Source organism: Rhinoderma darwinii, chromosome 3 (genome assembly GCF_050947455.1).
Source record: "Rhinoderma darwinii isolate aRhiDar2 chromosome 3, aRhiDar2.hap1, whole genome shotgun sequence".
Lineage (NCBI taxonomy): Eukaryota > Metazoa > Chordata > Amphibia > Anura > Rhinodermatidae > Rhinoderma > Rhinoderma darwinii.
The window spans coordinates 25,252,910-25,271,258 of NC_134689.1; the positions used below are offsets into that span (position 1 = coordinate 25,252,910).

Sequence of the window (18,349 nt, forward strand, 5' to 3'; positions counted from 1 at the left end):
GAACATTGTAAATCCCATTGCAAGCAATGGGCAGATTTTTTCAGGCGTAATTCAAGGTGTAAAATGCCTGAATTATATCTGAAAACACTGCGTGTGAACATGCCCTAACTGGCTCAGGATCAGACAATTTTGCCGTTCTTAGCACACGTTAAACTGCTATAGTGTTTTATTTTTTTAATGTACTGTACATATACATCCCCTGGATTTTTCTGCTTATAGTATGAAAATGGTAAAAATAAAAATTACATACTTTTGGTAATAGTTATGCTGAACAATGGCGGATCATCACAGGGCGTTCTGGGAGGCCTTTGGCCACCCAAAGTACAATGTAGATTTTGACGCGAATCGTGGCAAAAACTGCGCTGAAACAGCATTGTATATGTCCTGCAAAAGGACCTTTAGACATAAGGTCACATGACCTCATCTCTGAAGATTTTACGATTGCTTAGAGACCTGCTGGTCACATGAGCAGCAGCAAGACTCCACAGAGGAGACTGAGGTGAGCTGCTATGTAAGTATAAGGGGATGGATTTGTTTAGGGGGGTCTATTAGTTTGGGGGCTGTATTAGTTTAGGGGGCCTGTTCTGTAGTCTGTATTAAGGGAGTCAGGTCTAGGGTCACGATTAGTGTAGGGGGTCAGGTCTGGGGTTTGTATTTAGGGGTCTGTATTTCGAGGGCCTGGTCTAGGGTCTATTAGTTTAGGGGGTCTGGTCTGTATTAAGGGAGTCAGGTTTGGGGGTCATTATTAGTGTAGAGAGTTGGGTCTGTATTTAGGGTGCTTGTTCTGGGGTCTGTATTTGTTAAGGGGTGGTCTGGTCTGGGGGTTGCAATAGTTTAGAAGGTCTGGGGTCCATATTTATTAGTCTGAGTAAAAGGGGTTGTCCGGGCACATCGATAGGTCATCAGTATAAAAAATGATCTGCCCGGGCAACTCCTTTAATGTATAGTTCTGGGCCTTGGTGTCTAAATTTGTGTTTCTATAGAGGCTGGAAATGGCTGCAGAAGTGATGAGTGAAGAAGTCTCAGGAGAAGTCGCCATAAGAGTATGTTCACACGCAGTGTTTTCAGACGTAGATCGGGCATTTTACGCCTCGAATTACGCCTGAACAGATGGCTCCATTACGCCTACAAATATCTACCCATTGCTTGCAGTGGGTTTTACGATGTTCTGTTCTCACGGTGTAATTTTACGCGTCGCTGTCAAAAGACGGAGCGTAAGAAGACGCCCACATCAGAAGTGCATGTCACTTCTTGAGACGTTTTTGGAGCTGTTTTTCATTGACTCCATTGAAAAACCTCAAAATCAGGAGCTGTATTCAGGTGAAAACAGCTCTGTAATTTCAGACGTATTTTGCTACTGCGTGTGAACATACCCTAACAGTCCGTGTAAGATGGAGAAGAAAAGAAAACAGCTCCCGTCAGTGAAGACGTCACTAGATCTATAGGGGATCTGTCAACTCTCCTGACATATCTGTTGTAGGAAATCCTTGTAGTCTACATATCTTTGTGTACCCAGAATTAATAGACAAATGCGTGTTACCATTCCCATTCCCATTGTCAGGAGGATGTCCCTACACAGTGTGATACTGTCAGTATGTAGGGACACAGCCCTTTGACAAGGGCAATCGTAACACCCGTTTGTCAATGCTGGGGGAAAGGGGGTCCAACTTTGCCGAACAGCCCAGGGCCTACGGTCTACTTAATCCGCCACTGATGCTGAACATACTTATGTGTCATTATGTACTATAAACTTTGATTATATATGGATGTAGACTTGTTTATCTTGATAACTTGCTGCATATTACATGTGATGTCACGCAACAAGTCACTGAAAAGGATAAAGGATCTTGCCACTGTATACTGAATTCATTAAAAGTCAAAATTAAGATGTCTACATCTGTATTACATGTGCATTTTAGGGTAGTTGGGTCAGGGCTAGCATTATGACTGATTGGTATGGATTTTTTTTTTTTTTTTTTTCAAGCCCCTAATAAAAAACTAAATACAAAAACCTTGTCCACAAGTAACGGAATTGCTGCATATTTTCTGGCTGGAATTGCGGATGAAAAATATGCAGCTAATTGGGTGAGATTTAACAAATGTCATCCACACGCTGTGCAGAAATTCACCTGCGGTGCATATTTTTCGTACCGCAACATGTAAATTCCTGCTGTGGACAGAATTGCTGCGTCTTTCAGAGGAGATGTTACCATCTCACATCATTGATAAAAACACAGCATAAACTGCACCATTTCTGCAGTAAAAAATGCTGGAAATGGTGCAGGATTTCTGCAGAGTTGCTGCAGAAATTTTCTGCAGCAATTCAGTTACGTGTGGACAAGCGCTTAATGCATCTCCTCTCCAGGATCCAATTCCGTTTTTGTCTTAGAAGAAATGCATGCAAAACCTGTAGCAAACCTGCACTGTGTGAACAAGGCTCTGACTCTTAAAGAGGCTCTGCTGCAATGTAGATAACAGTAACATTTTTTTTTTTTTTAAACGATCATTTTTGGCCAAGTTATGAGCAATTTTATATTTATGCAAATGAGCCTTTCTAATGGCCAACTGGGCGTGTTTTCTCTTATTTCCAACTGGGCGTGTATTGTGTTTGTAACTTCTGGGCGTGTTTACTTGTTTTACTAGCTGGGCGTTGTGAATAGAAGTGTATGTCAGCATCATCCACTTCTATTCACAACGCCCAGCTAGTAAAACAAGTAAACACGCCCAGAAGTTACAAACACAATACACGCCCAGTTGTCCATTAGAAAGGCTCATTTGCATAAATATAAAATTGCTCATAACTTGGCCAAAAATGATCGTTTAAAAAAAAATATTTTTTTTTACTGTTATCTACATTGCAGCGCCGATCACATGCAATAGGAGATGGGGATTTGATCTGGTGGCAGAGCCTCTTTAAAACTAAAGGTCTATGTACTGCAGGTATGTGTAATGTGTCCAATGCTTGGTACTCGCAGATGTAAACTGGTTTTGTTGGTGGTTAAATGGGTTGTTTGCTTAATCACTGAAGACCTGGCCATTTTTGTTTTATATTTTTTTCTTTCTGTACAATAGTATAAAATTGCATAACAGCATGAAATTTTGCGACATAAGATTAGTTGCCTTTAGGGTTTTACAAAATAGAACTGATATAATTGATGAAGAAAGATTATGATGGCGGTGCGATATGCCACCAAGGACTACGTCCTGACGTTCATTTCCATGAAACCTCGGGCCTGTTCCCTAATCCTCTTATGTTAACCGTGTAGTTCCTTTGGAGCAGGGAGTCCTGTACAGGTTCTTGCCACCCAGTAGCCGAGTGGATGGGACCAACCAAGTCTCGATGTGTGTGTCTCTCTCTCTCCCTCTGTCCGTGTCCTGGACTCAGGACCTGACAGACCTTTTAATAGAGTACTGCTTCTGGCAAGATGGCTGTTATCCATAGTACAGGCTTAAACTGCTTGTCCAGGACTTAGAAAATCATGGTTGCTTTCTTTTAGAAACCGTGCCACACGTTCACAGGTTGTGGGTGATATTGCAGCTCGGCCTCATTTACTTAAATGGATGGACAGGTGAGGTTTCTGGAAAAAAGCAGCCATATCCTTCTAATGCCAACACCCCCTATATCTAGGAGAAGATCATTTACTGTATTTCAGTATGTAAGTTGAGCTATATTTGTCTTCCAGACTTTGAGGGAAAGTCACAAGATCTGCGTAATGACTCTACTTGTGGATTATTGGTGGGACACAATCTAGATGGCTCAATGACCATGGGTGCTGTATATGATGGATGTTATGTCAGAGAGGAGGTAAGTCAAGCATTGAAACTGTGCTACTCCTAAATAATAGGATAGGCAACCGTATGTATCCCAACGTGTTTTCTATTCCTAGCATGGAGATTATGTGATGACTCTGCTTGTGGAACACATTAAGAATGGTCAAGTGGAACATCGAAAAAAGGACTTTAAGTGCCCATCCATGCCAGGTAATCCCATGTTCTAAATTGTTCCTGTGGCTGTAAAACGAGGTTTAATGTATAACTGGGGTCAATGGATATGTACTAAAGTTGTATCCTATCCAAGCAACACCCTTTCAATGGTCCAAAGATTAAAGGGGCAAGCCACCATGTAGGAGGGTCAGTTTTTAGAGTGGCTCTTGACCCTGATACAGGAGCCCATCCCAGGGTGGTGCAGTAATGGGATCAGGTACAGTTCAATGAAACAAGACTCTTACTTCCGTTTGGAGAAGCTGTACAAATTTCTAATCCTTTCAATTCCTTATGATTTTCAAGGTCTCTGCTGGATGTTGGTAAATGGACACAGAATATGTCCTAAATGTCAGATAGATGTGGGACCCGCACCTAACTCTAGAACAGGCCCCCCCCCCCACCAAACCCCGTTCTACCGTTTGTCTGCTCTCGCTGCCTTCCGGCCACTTCCTGGTTATATGGTCGGGAGTTACAAAAACAGTGTAGCTCGCCGAGCTACTGTTTCCGTAACTCCCATAGTAGTCGATGGCAGTTAGTGCAGCTCAGCGAGCTACGCGGCTTCCTTAACTCCCGACCATATAACCTTTTCCATGGTCTGAATTCACCTGGTTCAGCCGCAACACAGAGCGGTAGAACAGGGTTTAGGGTGCCCCCTTCTGGAGATAGGTGGGACCCGCATCTATTTGACATTTATGACATCCTGTGGATATGTCCTAAATGTCTTTCATGGGGGGAAAGCCCCTATAAGGTACTTTCCAGTACATCCCTCATGACAGCACTACAGGAGGTTGCCCTCTTGACCTCTGTAGGGACAGGAAGACAGAGGTTAAAAGGCCCCTCCCACCACCCACTTGCCAGTGTTCTTCCTGTCCCCACAAGGGTCAGGAGCAGAGAGCGTCGCTCCTGTATTAGTGCAGGAAAAAAAACTCGGGCAGGGGGCAAGATCGGGGGGTCCGTGCACTCCCCCTTCTCTTCCCCCTAAAGCCCAGGCTAACACCCCTCATACGACGGGTCCCTTAGCTCCCTCCCTAAGACACCTACCGGAGGAATCCTAGGCAGGGTTCTGGTAGTGTGTGGGGGCTGGGGTTTCCCAAGCAGGCTTCGGCCGGACCGCGGACCAGGCGGGGACCGGCTACTCCATAGGCATGGACGCACCGGCAGGGATCCTCGCTGCACCGCATAGCAAGCCTTAGCGCCGGCTATGGCGGCTGCACTCCAGGTACACGCTGGACGAATAGCCGACCGGATATGACGTCGGGCTACTTCCGGTCCGCGGCCATCTTGGAAGGCGGGAAATTCAAAACGCCCGCATTTAAAGGGACACGCACAGGTATGTAGTTAGAGCTGATAACTCTAACTTGGATTTATTTTTTGTGGTTTGCATATTGCATTGCCTGTTACCTGTCGCGATATGGAACTTCCTCGTCCTGATGGAACTCCAGATATGTCCCAGGGTCACGTGAGTCTCACCCTTGGGGAAGGGTATGACCCCTTATGTATGTACACCATACTTTACCTACCTTCTGTTTTCTCTAGGAAAAAGATTTCTCTCAGAGACAAACTGATAAAAAGAAGGTTAAAAAATGTGCGACTTGTGCAAAAAAATTGCCAGAGTCCCATAAAAAACAATTGTGTCAAACTCCCTCACACTCCCGGGCAAAAAGACCACGGATTGAAGTGGATCAAAAATATTGGCCTCCTTCTCAGGGGTCGGACTCTGAACAGGAGTGCTATTACCTATCGGAAGATGAGTTAGAAGAAAGAGACGAACTCTTACCTTCAACTTCTTCCACTCAAGAGAAAAAATTTTTCTTCTCTTCCGAGATGTCTGATACCCTAATTCAAGCAATACGGGAAACTATGGATATTCCCGAAGTGGACCAACCACATACCATCCAGGATGAGATGTTTGGAGGTCTAACGGGAAAGAAAACAAGGGTTTTTCCGGTAAACGAAAATCTTAAAAGAATGGTGACAACTGAATGGGAAGATTCAGAAAAAAGGCTCTTCATTTCAAGAGATTTTAAGAACAGACTTCTCTTTGATCCAGAGGACACTAAGCCTTGGGATGAAATCCCAAAAGTAGATGTCCCAGTCGCCAGGGTTGCTAAAAAAACCGCAATCCCCTTTGAAGATTCCTCTCAGTTGAGGGACGCCATGGACCGAAAGGCAGACGGACTACTAAAAAGAGCGTGGGAATCTTCCTCTGCCTTGATCTCAACTAATATCGCGGCCACATCCGTAGCAAGAGCAATGTTCATATGGCTAAACCAGCTAGAGACCCATCTGATGATGAAGACATCACGACAAGAGCTACTAGAATCTCTACCGTTACTAAAAATGGCAACCGGATTCTTGGTAGACGCTTCAGCAGAATCTATTAGATTTGCTGCCAGGAATGGGGCTCTCTCAAATGCTGCTAGAAGAGCATTATGGCTCAAAATGTGGTCAGGAGATACTAAGTCCAAAAACAAGTTGTGTTCTATCCCATTTACAGGGTCTCTGATGTTCGGTCCTCTCCTTGATAACATACTGGAGAGTGCAACAGATAGAAAAAAGGGGTTTCCTGAAGAGAAACCAAAAAAACCCCCTCAATTTGGAAGATTTCGCCAACAGAGGGATCCTACTTCACAGAACTACAGCGGGAAAGGGAAGTCAGGTCGCTGGAGTTACCCCAAAGGGAAAAGGGGTCGAGGATATCTCCTTAACCCAAATAATTCATTCCAGCCCTCAAAGCAATGACGCCAAGAGTGTGGGGGGAAGACTCCTACAATTTTATCCCGAATGGTCGAGAATAACCCAGAACCCCTGGGTTCTAAAGATAATAGAAGAAGGATACAAAATAGAATTTTCCTCCATTCCTCCAGAGAAATTCCTAATAACCCAGTACCAAGCAAAAGATCTTCATCAGGTACTTATCCAGGACGTCCAGAAATTACTCAGATTGAGAGCCATTTCCCCAGTTCCCCACAACGAGATATGCAAGGGCCACTATTCGAAAATCTTCTTGGTCAAAAAACCAGATGGTTCCTACAGGACAATAATCAACCTGAAGTTCCTAAACAAATGGGTGAATTATCGGAAATTCAAAATGGAGTCTATCAGATCGACTATTCCTCTAATAAGGGAAGAGGCATCAATGTGTACGATCGATTTAAAGGATGCGTATTATCACGTTCCTATCCACCCCGCGTACCAGAGATTCCTCAGATTCGCAATTCAGGACGGTCCTTCCATTCTCCACTTCCAGTTTGTCTGCCTCCCCTTCGGCCTTTCCTCCGCCCCCAGAATTTTTACAAAAATTATGGCAGAGATCATGGCATTCATAAGAAGTCAAGGTATAGTAATTATCCCATATCTAGACGACTTCTTGTTGACAGCAGATACTCCTGCTATCTTAGTCAGTCATCGGTCACAGGTTCTTTCCCTCCTACAAGAATTGGGATGGATAATCAACTTTCAGAAGTCGAGTCTTCCTCCCCAGAAACAGAAGGTCTTCTTAGGAGTACTGCTAGACTCCTCCCTTCAGCATTCCTTCCTCCCAAGAGAGAAACAAATACTCCTACTGGCAGAAGTAAGAAAATTTTGGGGGAAAGACGCCTGTTCCATAAGGGAATGTATGCGGATGTTGGGAATGATGACATCTTGCATCCAATCTATTCCATGGAGCCAATTTCACTCCAGACCCTTACAGAATCTGATCTTGTCCCGGTGGGATCGAAAACAAAACTCCCTGAATTTAAAAATGCAAATTTCCGAGACTGTGAAATCATCTCTCCTGTGGTGGCTCTGCACAAACAACATAGACAAGGGAGTCCCCTGGAGAACTTCTCCTTATGTAGTGATTACCACAGATGCCAGCAAACACGGCTGGGGGTCAGTAATCCAAGACCAACACTTTCAGGGCACATGGACTGGTCAAATGAAGATGATGTCTTCAAACTTCAAAGAACTAAGAGCTGTATGGGAGACACTTATAAGAGCTTCACCCACCATAAAAGGGAAGCATATAAGAATTTTATCGGACAACACGACAGCAGTGTCCTTTCTTCGCCATCAAGGGGGAACAAGACACTCTTCTTCAGGGCCTCTCTGCACAAATTTTCAGTTGGGCAGAAGAAAACGTCCTATCAGTCACGGCAGTCCACCTAAAAGGCTCAGAGAACCTATCAGCAGATTTCCTGAGTCGGGAAAAAGTAGACCCAGGAGAATGGTCCCTAAACAAGGAAGTCTTTCGTTGCCTAACCCGAAATTGGGGTTATCCACAAATAGACCTGTTTGCCACGAGGAAAAACACTCAAGTAGAGACATTCTTCTCCCTAAATCTCAGAGACAACCCATTGGGAGTAGATGCATTGTCCCAACACTGGGACATGGATCTGGCCTATGCCTTTCCTCCGTTTCCTCTAATACCAATGGTATTAAGAAAAATCCAGGAAGATTTGACAAAGCTCATCATTATTCTTCCCTATTGGCCGAAAAGAAGTTGGTTTCCAATCGTACAATACCTAGCGTTGGAAGATCCTATCATGCTCCCAGTCAAGGAGAATCCTCTCTCCCAGGGTCCCTTATTCTTCCAGGGAATAGAGACTCTGAAATTGTCAGCCTGGATCCTGAAAGGCAGATCTTGAGGAACCACGGTCTGTCAGACGAGGTAATTTCAACTATCTTATCAAGTCATAAAGAAGTTACCTCAAAAATCTATCAAAAGATTTGGAAGAAATTCTGTTCCTGGCATGGAATCCCAGGACCAGATCCCTTTTCTCCCAACATTGCAAAAATCCTAGATTTTTTACAATCGGGATTCAAAAAAGGACTTAGCCCTAGTACCTTAAAGGTACAGATTTCAGCCTTAGGTAATTTTTTTAACACTCCTCTGGCTGAACATCGGTGGATCAGAAGATTCTGCCAAGCGGTCTCTAAACTGAAACCTTCCCTAAAGAAATCAGTTCCTACCTGGGATTTGAATGTGGTGCTAACGACTCTTTGTGAGCCCCCCTTTGAGCCGCTCGACAAAATTAGTATGCATTTTTTAACTCTAAAAGCTGCATTCTTAGTCGCTATTACTTCAGCAAGAAGGATTGGAGAAATCCAATCTCTATCAATCATAGAACCGTACCTAAAAGTACAAGAGGATAAGATCATCCTAAAGCTGGATCCCTCATTTATTCCAAAGGTATCTACCGCTTTCCATAGAGAACAAGAAATAATTCTACCTTCCTTTTATCCAGATCCAAAAGACCAACAAGAAGAAAAATTCCATTGCCTGGATGTCAGGCGAACAATTCTTCAGTATCTGGATAGAACCTCCTCCTGGAGACGAGATAAAAATCTATTTGTCCTATTCGGGGGAAAGAATAGAGGAAAGAAAGCCTCAAAAGGCTCTCTAGCGAGATGGGTAAAAACCACCATACAAGAAGCCTACAAGTCCCAAGGACTATGTGCCCCACAAGGCATCAGAGCCCATTCAACAAGGGCAGTCTCGGCATCCTGGGCAGAAAGAAGAGAAGCCTCTATTGACCAAATCTGCAAAGCTGCCACTTGGTCAAGCCATCATACGTTTTACAAACATTATAGACTCGATGTGCTGTCCGATACGGATTTAAGTTTTGGACGGAAAGTCCTCCAATCCATAGTCCCGCCCTGAGCATTATAATCTGGTATTGCTCCTGTAGTGCTGTCATGAGGGATGTACTGGAAAATAGCAATTAGACCTACCGGTAATTGTATTTCCAGGAATCCATCATGACAGCACCATTATATTCCCTCCCTTATTGAATTCTGATTTGTGCATTTAACATGTCAGTTATTATCCCTAGAAATAAAATATGGTTGCATCCATCCTGGTGTAGTAATTGAAAAACACTGGCAAGTGGGTGGTGGGAGGGGCCTTTTAACCTCTCTGTCTTCCTGTCCCTACAGAGGTCAAGAGGGCAACCTCCTGTAGTGCTGTCATGATGGATTCCTGGAAATACAATTACCGGTAGGTCTAATTGCTATTTTTCCATTTTGGCCGGAGCAATCAGCGCTTATCAACTAGACGGCTTATTGATCGGCGCTTGTTTCCTCCATTCACAAGAAACTAGTTTGGGGACCAGCGCTCGTTACTCTGATTGCTCGTCCCCATTTATCATGTTGGCAGCACATCTCGATGTTTACACAGGGAGGTGTGTTGCAGACGACAATATTTTTCACGGTTAAAACGTTATGATCAGCAGATGAGCGTTTGCTCTTTCATCTGCTGATCGCTGCCCTGTTTACACAGAGCAATTCTCAGGAATGAGCGTTCTTTGAACACTCGTTTGCCTAACTGGCCAGTGTATAAGGGACTTCATACTTGATCTGCAGCATAATAGAAAGCTTAAAGAGGCTCTGTCACCAGATTCTCAAATCCCTATCTCCTATTGCATGTGATCAGCGCTGCAATGTAGATAACCGTAGCGTTGTTTTTGTTTTTTGTTTTTTAAAACGTTCATTTTTGGCCAAGTTATGAGCTATTTTATATATATGCAAATGAGCTTTGAAATGGACAATTAAGCGTTTTTTTTCCATTATGTCCACCTGGGCGTGTTTATGTGTATGACGCTGACCAATCAGTGACCAGTCAGCGTCATACACTCCTCTCCATTCATTTACACAGCAGCGATGTGCAGCCACATACACAGAGATTAACGTTAATGCAGTGTCCTGATAATGAATACACATTAAATCCAGCCTGGACGTCGTGTATTCAGAATCCTGACACTTCTGACTCTCTTTTCTGTGAGATTCCAGCAAGCCACGCGTAATCTCGCGACATTACGGAGGTAAACGAGATTTAGTTTCCCTTGCTGGAAATCTCAAAGAAAAGAGTCAGAAGTGTCCAGGATTCTGAATACACATGACGTCCAGGCTGGATGATCATGTGTATTCATTATCAGGACACTTGATTAACGTTAATCTCTGTATGTGGCTGCACATCGCTGCTGTGTAAATGAATGGAGAGGACTGTGACTCTGGTCAGCGTCGTACACGTAAACACGCCCAGTTAAAAACATAATACACGCCCAGTTGGACATAACGGAAAAAAAACGCCCAGTTGTCCATTTCAAAGCTAATTTGCATATATATATATATATATATATATATATATATATATATATATAATCTCATAAATTGGCCAAAAATGAACGTTTTAAAAAAAAAAAAAAAAAAAAAAAGTTACTGTTATCTACATTGCAGTGCCGATCACATGCAATAGGAGATAGGGATTTGAGAATCTGGTGACAGAGCCTCTTTAAGCACAAAAACCTCATTTAGTATTTAAGGGATTTTCTGGCTTTAAAGTGGTGGGACCTTTTTTAAACCTCAGTCTGTCTGAAACTGTTAACCAAATAAACAAAGATCTAAATTAACTAACAAAGGCACAGTACTACATTAATGACTCTCTCAGCTTTGGATGCTCCAAGCCCCAGTGACTGTACTGCCATTCAGAGAACTGATCGTTTGCCATGTGCCAGCTCATCTGTGCCTCGGGATGCCTGTGAGGGATTAGGATGCTGCTTCTCTCCTGGAGATCTGCCTCAATGTTATTATGGAAACAAATGTAAGTTAATCTACTAACCAAAACCTTCCTATCATTGGCGCATTACTGTTCTGAAGGCTCCACTGAACACGTGTATTGCCTAATTTATTTTCTTCGTCCTCCAGTGACTGCACGGTGTACTGATGACGGTCAGGTTCTGATTACCCTCTCTAAAGATCTGACTCTACCATCTTTGATCTTGGCATCCGTGGTTGTCCTCAGTGTGGACTCCTCATCATGCTCAGAGATGAGAACTTCTAAGAATTCAGCTTTTGTAACGTTTCAGTTTCCTCTCTCGTGTGGTGGAAGGAGTCGGGTAAGACTGTAGGAAATTCTGCAACTTACAGTTCTCATAACCCTAGATAAGCACCAACTTTATGTAAGGTGGCTTCTTGGCAGCCTACAAAACTCCAACAGTATATTGTAGAGTTGCCATAATGGAGCAGTTGAGTAGAGTTCTCAGATTAAAAATTCAACTAACTATTCTCTAATAGTTGGAGAATCTATAGGCTACGGCAGTTTTTGTAATGACTTTACTTTCTTTACTATTATCTGACTCTAAACTATCTTACTTTGGCAGATTTCTGATAATTCTGTAGTATATGAAAATACTGTTGAAGCCTTTAAGGATGTCCGAACGTGGCAAGGGTCCTCAATCACAAGAGATAGTACAATGAGGTATGAATAACCCTGTCATACTGTGGGTGCGGCACAAACCACGTTGGAAAATATCTGCTTTTTCTCCTAGGTTGACTGTTCGCTGTAGATATTCGCAGATTGGTAATGTCCCGTTACAAGCTGAGGTATTGACACTGCCACCACCTCTTCCTGTATCCACTACTGGACCTCTGCTGCTGGAGATGAGAATAGCTAAAGGTAATGACTGAACTTAATAACCACAATGCAATGTGTTAACCACTCACCATATTAAGCTACTGAGCCTACATATCTGGGTGGGGCTGGCCCACCAGAGGATCTTCTGGTGGGCCCTTTATGACATATGGGCCCCAATGATCCAGCAGAAGACCACCCCATTTGGAGGAACTTTGGATCAAGGGTTGATTCGCAATTAGCCTTTATGTGCAATGTTAAAAAAACAAACAAAAAAAAACCTATTAGATCTTATTGATATCATTGCACAAAAAGGACATGACCAAGATTGCAATGCAATTAAAAGTGAATGTGTAGATGGAGGATGGGCCCAAAGGTCTCCAGTCTAACACTGCTACACATGGTGGCTTGACAAAACCATGTTGTATACATGGCAAACCTAAATGGCCGTAAGATTCCTACTCATTGCTGCAATCGTAATTTAAAAAAGAAAATTTCCTTGTATAAAACCGAGCTGAAATAAGAGGTTAACATCCTCCAAGTTGAGAAAAGCCAGTTAACAAGAGAAAAAATTGTACTAGTCTCCCTGCATTGACTAATGTGGCTTATTTATCTTGGTCACCTGGTAGATCAGGAGTATGCACTATACTACATGGACAACGAGTATCCTGTGATTAAAATTCTACGAGATCCAGTCTACTTGGAGGTCCGCATACTCAGAAGAAACGATCCAAACCTGATTCTATTGTTGGACGACTGCTGGGCCACTCCCTCTCCAGACTCCACCCAACAAGTCCAGTGGCCTATACTTGTAGATGGGTAAGGCTGGACAATGGCGCTTTAGTTTAAGCAAAGCATAACTGTTCCTAAAGCATGTAGTTCTCAATTATTTCAGATGTCCCTTTCCTGGAGACAACTACATGACTAGGCAACTCCCAATTGGAACTTCCTCACAGTCAGTGCCGTACCCAGCACACTACCAGCGTTTCATTGTCACCACCTTCACATTTGTGGATCCAAATGACGAAAATTCTCTTGATGGACTGGTAATATAACTTCAACATTTATTTAAGTTTGACTGGAGGTAGTATGTTGGCAAAGAGCATGGTGAGCACTATAATACCCAAAAGATCACAAGTGAACCAAATCAACTAGGGGGGGGGGGGGGGGGGCATGATTTCATACAGATCTATTGAGTAATCTCTTGTTGCAGATTATTGCGTCTATCATCATTGGCCCTGACCTTCTACCACGGGTTTTAGCATGTTTGGTTTTACTTGTGCGCTATACCATGGCTTAGGCCCCATGCACACGAACGTATTTATTTCCTATCCGTAAATACGGGTCCTTGGTCATACGTATTCCACCCGTATTTACGGGCACGTTTTCGCTGCAAAATTGCACTGCACTAATCGGCAGCCCCTTTCTATCGGTGCAGGATAAAGAAGGGGCAGCCCTTTTCGTAGTAAGTAAAAAATTCATACTTACCCGGCCATTGTCTCGGTGACTCGTCCCTCTTTCGACATCCAGCCCGACCTCCCTGGATGATGCGGCAGTCCATCTGACCGCTGCAGCCTGTGATTGGCTGCAGTGGTCACACGGGCTGAAACGTCGTCCCGGGAGGCCGGACTGGAGGAAGAAGCAGGGAGTTCTGGGTAAGTATGAACTTTTTTTTTTTTTTTTTTTTTTTAACACTATCTATATTGTGACCGGTAGCTTCTGTCCAGGTTGCTGAAAGTTACTGCAGATCGTTTAACTTTCAGCACCCTGGACAGTGACTATCCCCTGACGTCGCCTAGCAACGCTCCCGTAATTACGGGTGCACACACTTAGTCCCCTGTAATTACGGAAGTCCCATAGACTTCTATGGGCCTGCCCGTGCCATAATTATAGACATAATATGTCCATAATAGGACATGTTCTATATTTTTCAACAGCACGGGGACCTTACCGTAAGCATATGGGGAGGTACCCGTGGCCAATAGAAGTCTATGGGCCCGTGATTACGGGCGTTTTATGTTCGTGTGCATGGGGCTTTTAATCTGTATGGTCTTTATCCTGTTATCTGCCAACTCTCACTGTAACATTTCAGGTGTACTTCCACTGCAGTGCTGCTGTATGTGTCCCATCTGCTACAGAATCCTGCAGAACCTCATGTGTCCAAAGAAGCAGTAAGTCCTTTTACATCATGGCCTCAGTGTTTATAGACTGACCAAGCGTAACTGTTAATGTTATCTAACTGCAGAACGAGCCATCAAGGAAAGTGATGAGAAGATCACAGTAAGCAGAGGCCCTGTTGAGTTCATTGACCTAGAAACACCATTGCATATGAAAGTTAACCAGTCTATTAGCACTCAAGGTAAAACTTTACATGATCTTCAAATTCATGTTACTAGCTGATTTCATAATGGTGTAGCTTGGATATAGAGAGACTCTTCTAGTAGTTTTTGTTCTAACTTTTGATCACAAAATGGGAACGGTTTATATACAGAGACCTCAATATGCATGCTTCCACCTTTTAAACATATATGGTATATGATTTCCACCAGCAAGTGACATCTGGGATTATGACATGCAGAATGATACTTCTGGACCAGATTTTGTTGGTGCTAAAAAGGAAGACCCAATGGATGGAAGCTTAATTAGCATGGGCAAGAATTTCCCCAAGGGAGTTAAAGGTAATGGTGGCAATAAGACATTAGGGTTTGATTATCTCAGTATTTTCTTTAATTCAGGTTTTTTTTTTTTTCTTTTAGTAGGGTCTGATCCAGATTCGTCCACCCTGGTATGGCTAAAAGCAGCAGCTATAGGAGGAGGGTTCCTTGCTGTGATTGTTGCAGTACTTGGAGTCTGGCGGCGTCAAAGGAGCGAGAACCCCACTATGTATTCTGTAAAAATATGAATAAAGTAAATTACCACCATACAACTTTTATTTATTTCTCTGAATTTATAAACTACAAGTTTAAAGTGCTAGTTAAAGGTAATATCAATGCAGAGTTCTACATTTTGTTACGTGACAAGCTGCTTGGCTAATACAGCTAGCGGTTTGTTTTTTCACGGGTCTTTAAGTTTTCATAGTAAAACAAATATAAGAACAATTGTCCACAAACATTGGACAGGGTACAACAAGTAGTAATACAGTTCGTAATTGGAGCAGCATACAATATAGTAATGTCTATTACACAGTTCCTTGAATGTAGAAGACCTTGAAAACCTCTATTGCATAATTGGTGGTGATAAAGCAGGTGAGGAGATGAGATCCTGGGGGAAAAAAAGCACAAAGAGGAAGGTGTACCTGGCTGCCCTTTCTCAGGGGAGAAGGGTCCGGAAAAAAAAAGTTACGGTGGGATTTCCATGGGTCCCAGATCTTATCACATTTCTCCCAAGAGTCTGAAAGGCTGTATGGCGTTATCTACAGGGGGAGGGCTGTGTGGTGGAATCTATAGCGAGGCACTATCTACAAGGCGGGGGGGTTATTTGTTATGGGGCCCAGTCTTTCCTAGTTATGACCCTGAGTAACTAGATCGAGTGAGAAAGGAGATGAAGCTTTGAATTTCCAACCAGAATTTAGTCACCATGTGACATTCCCACCGTGTATGAACTAATGAGCTCACCTGTACGCATTGTCTAAAGCATTTTGGGTCGCTGGATTGAAATATGCATGACAAAGTGTGACCAATGCAGAAGAACAGTGTATCCTGCCTTGATCAATGTGTTAATGGCATGCTTAGAAGTAGTACAGGCTATCTCTCCAGGGACACCTCCAATATTTTTGCCTTTTTTTTTTTTTTTTTTGTAGTAAGCTGATGTAAAGCAGTCTGGCCCAGGGGCTTTGTTAGCGGAAAGGGATTTGATTCTCATTTCCTCTTTTGTAAACTGAGTCCATTTGATCTTTGTCAGATTGCATTGTGTTGTGGAAGTGCTTGTTGGAGGAACGAATCAGCGTTAGATTTCATAAGAAGGGGGTGTATCATGTAGTTTAAAATAGGAGTGAAACTTGTTCAGGTGCTTTTGTGGGTTTTGGGATAGGGATCTGTCATGTAACCTCTATTTGTGAAGGTGATGGGAGACAATGGGCCAGGAGGGTACTGTATTTATTTCCCTGAGAAACATTGGCATGACCATCTTGGACTTTAGTGAGATTTAAGGTCTGTTCTAGCCTCCCAAGTTTCTGCCCAGTCACGTCGGTCAGGGAGTTTTATATAGTCTACTCAGAGGCAAACTTGTATTCCTTCTCCGGTAATGCCAGTTTGGATTCTTTTGTCATGTGGCAATCTCAATAACTTTACCCCTAATTGTGACTTTGTGCTTCCCAGTTAATTATTGGGAAAGTAAGTCTCAATTTCATCCTGGATATTTTTGGCTATGATAGGCTCTGTCCATATATTCATTAAGTCTCCATATAAGAATGTGGCTTTCCCCCTTTTTTTTTTTTTTTTTTTTTTTTTAAGGTTCGGTTGTTGGACTTCTTTGGATTCGAGGACTACTTTGAGTACAGCATTTTATTTATTCTCAATAAAATGGTTGAGGGTTGTGTGTTTTTGTTTTGTTTCAATAAAATATTTTTTTTATGCCCTTGTATTCTTTCTAAATTTATTACTACCACTTTAGTAATGGCTGACAGTGTCCATTAGTAAGGCAGAGCTTGGTGTTAGCCAGTGAAACGGTTAATACTAACCTCCATTATTATATAGATGAAAGAAATGAAAATGCAGCACTCACCCGTTTGCAAATCTTCTTAACTTTATTGTGTCACCTTGGCGAGGGTAAAAGCATTACAGGGAGGACAGCTAGTTGTAGGTTACAGCCTGTTTCGCGCTGGAGATCGCGCTTCTTCTGACCTACTCGTAGGTCAGATGCTTTTACCCTCGCCAAGGTGACACAAAGTTAAGAAGATTTGCAAACGGGTGAGTGCCGCATTTTCATTTCTTTCATCTATATTATACTAAAAGACTGTCTATTTTTATGCTGAGCACCGCCCGAATTTTGCTTAAATGAGAAAAACCCTGATTCCACTTGCATCTATCTGCCTGTTCCATGCTGTGAGGATTGAGAGTGGTGCCGACTTTCTTCTACTGTGCGTAACCTCCATTATTACCCCGGTACCCACCGCCACCAGGGATACTGGGAAGTGCCGTGTGTGTGATCTGTAGTAATGGTTAGGCACTGGGGCGGCCGCATGCTGGTATCAGGCAAGGAAAGGCCAGAAACAGTGGGCCTTCCCACCCTGATAATGCTAGCCTGCTGTTATGTGGGTTTTTAAATAACGTGTGGTCCCCTGTCCCCGTCCCCCCCCCCCCCCCCCCCCGGCCCCATTTTTCATAACTGGCCAAACATGGTAGGCTTAGATACAGGGTCTAGCAGACAGTAATCTTATACAATTTAAGATTACTGTCTGCTAGGGACTTGTAGCTAAGCCTACCATGTGGTTGGCTTAAATACAGGGCCCATCAGACAGGATCACACTCATGAAGGGTCTGGACCCACTGGGCTGTTCTGCCTTGGCGGTAAGGTTGCTGGCCAACAGGGCGCAGGTGAAAGTCTATAGTTCGTATAGGTAACTGTGGCAGCTCATACAGCTACAGGGTAGGCTCGGCTGGGACTAGGTAGCAGGTAGACGTCAGACGAGGTGAAGCAGGTCAGACGTGAATACAGCACGACACGACTTTGGCACAGCACACGACCAGGACGGTATGGAATGCAAGGAACTGGAACAGGTAACACACTAGGAGGCCAACGCATAGACAAACTAGGAGACATCAACAATGCTCAGGCATAGAATCAGGGGGCTGGACCCCTCTTATAGTCCAGGGTACTCATGGGTCAAAGTTCATCAAAAGGTCCGGTATGCGTGCTGCCCCTTTAAGAGAGTGCACGAGCGCACGCACGCACGCACGCACGCACGCACGCACGCACCCACCCACCCTATGGGATCTGGCTGAGGTGAGTGGAAGCGAGCGCTGGCATCTC

General features: G+C 43.5%; 1 protein-coding gene across 3 annotated transcripts; it reads left to right on the top strand.

Moving 5' to 3' along the window:
- Positions 1–442: 442 nt before the first annotated feature.
- LOC142748841 (zona pellucida sperm-binding protein 4-like) lies at positions 443–15,292 on the top strand. Of its 3 annotated transcripts, none has more exons than XM_075856143.1 (13): positions 443–499; positions 3,684–3,805; positions 3,888–3,981; positions 11,417–11,569; positions 11,674–11,864; positions 12,129–12,226; positions 12,297–12,424; positions 13,009–13,198; positions 13,275–13,425; positions 14,472–14,550; positions 14,625–14,738; positions 14,929–15,057; positions 15,136–15,292. In XM_075856143.1, exons 2-13 carry the CDS (start codon positions 3,761–3,763, stop codon positions 15,279–15,281), a joined length of 1,518 nt encoding a protein of 505 aa, XP_075712258.1. In that variant the 5' UTR covers positions 443–499; positions 3,684–3,760; the 3' UTR covers positions 15,282–15,292. The 3 variants fall into 3 exon arrangements, with proteins under 3 accessions (XP_075712258.1, XP_075712257.1, XP_075712259.1); XM_075856142.1 differs by having other exon boundaries at positions 444–511; XM_075856144.1 differs by having other exon boundaries at positions 444–511; positions 15,139–15,292.
- Positions 15,293–18,349: the final 3,057 nt, after the last annotated feature.

Coding starts and splice junctions, on each gene's coding strand:
- LOC142748841 (XM_075856143.1), top strand. CDS start 3,761: ATGACCATGGGTGCTGTATATGATGGATGTTATGTCAGAGAGGAG. Junction 12,425..13,008: donor GGAGATGAGAATAGCTAAAG/GTAATGACTGAA, acceptor GTCACCTGGTAG/ATCAGGAGTATGCACTATAC. Junction 14,551..14,624: donor CTCATGTGTCCAAAGAAGCA/GTAAGTCCTTTT, acceptor ATCTAACTGCAG/AACGAGCCATCAAGGAAAGT.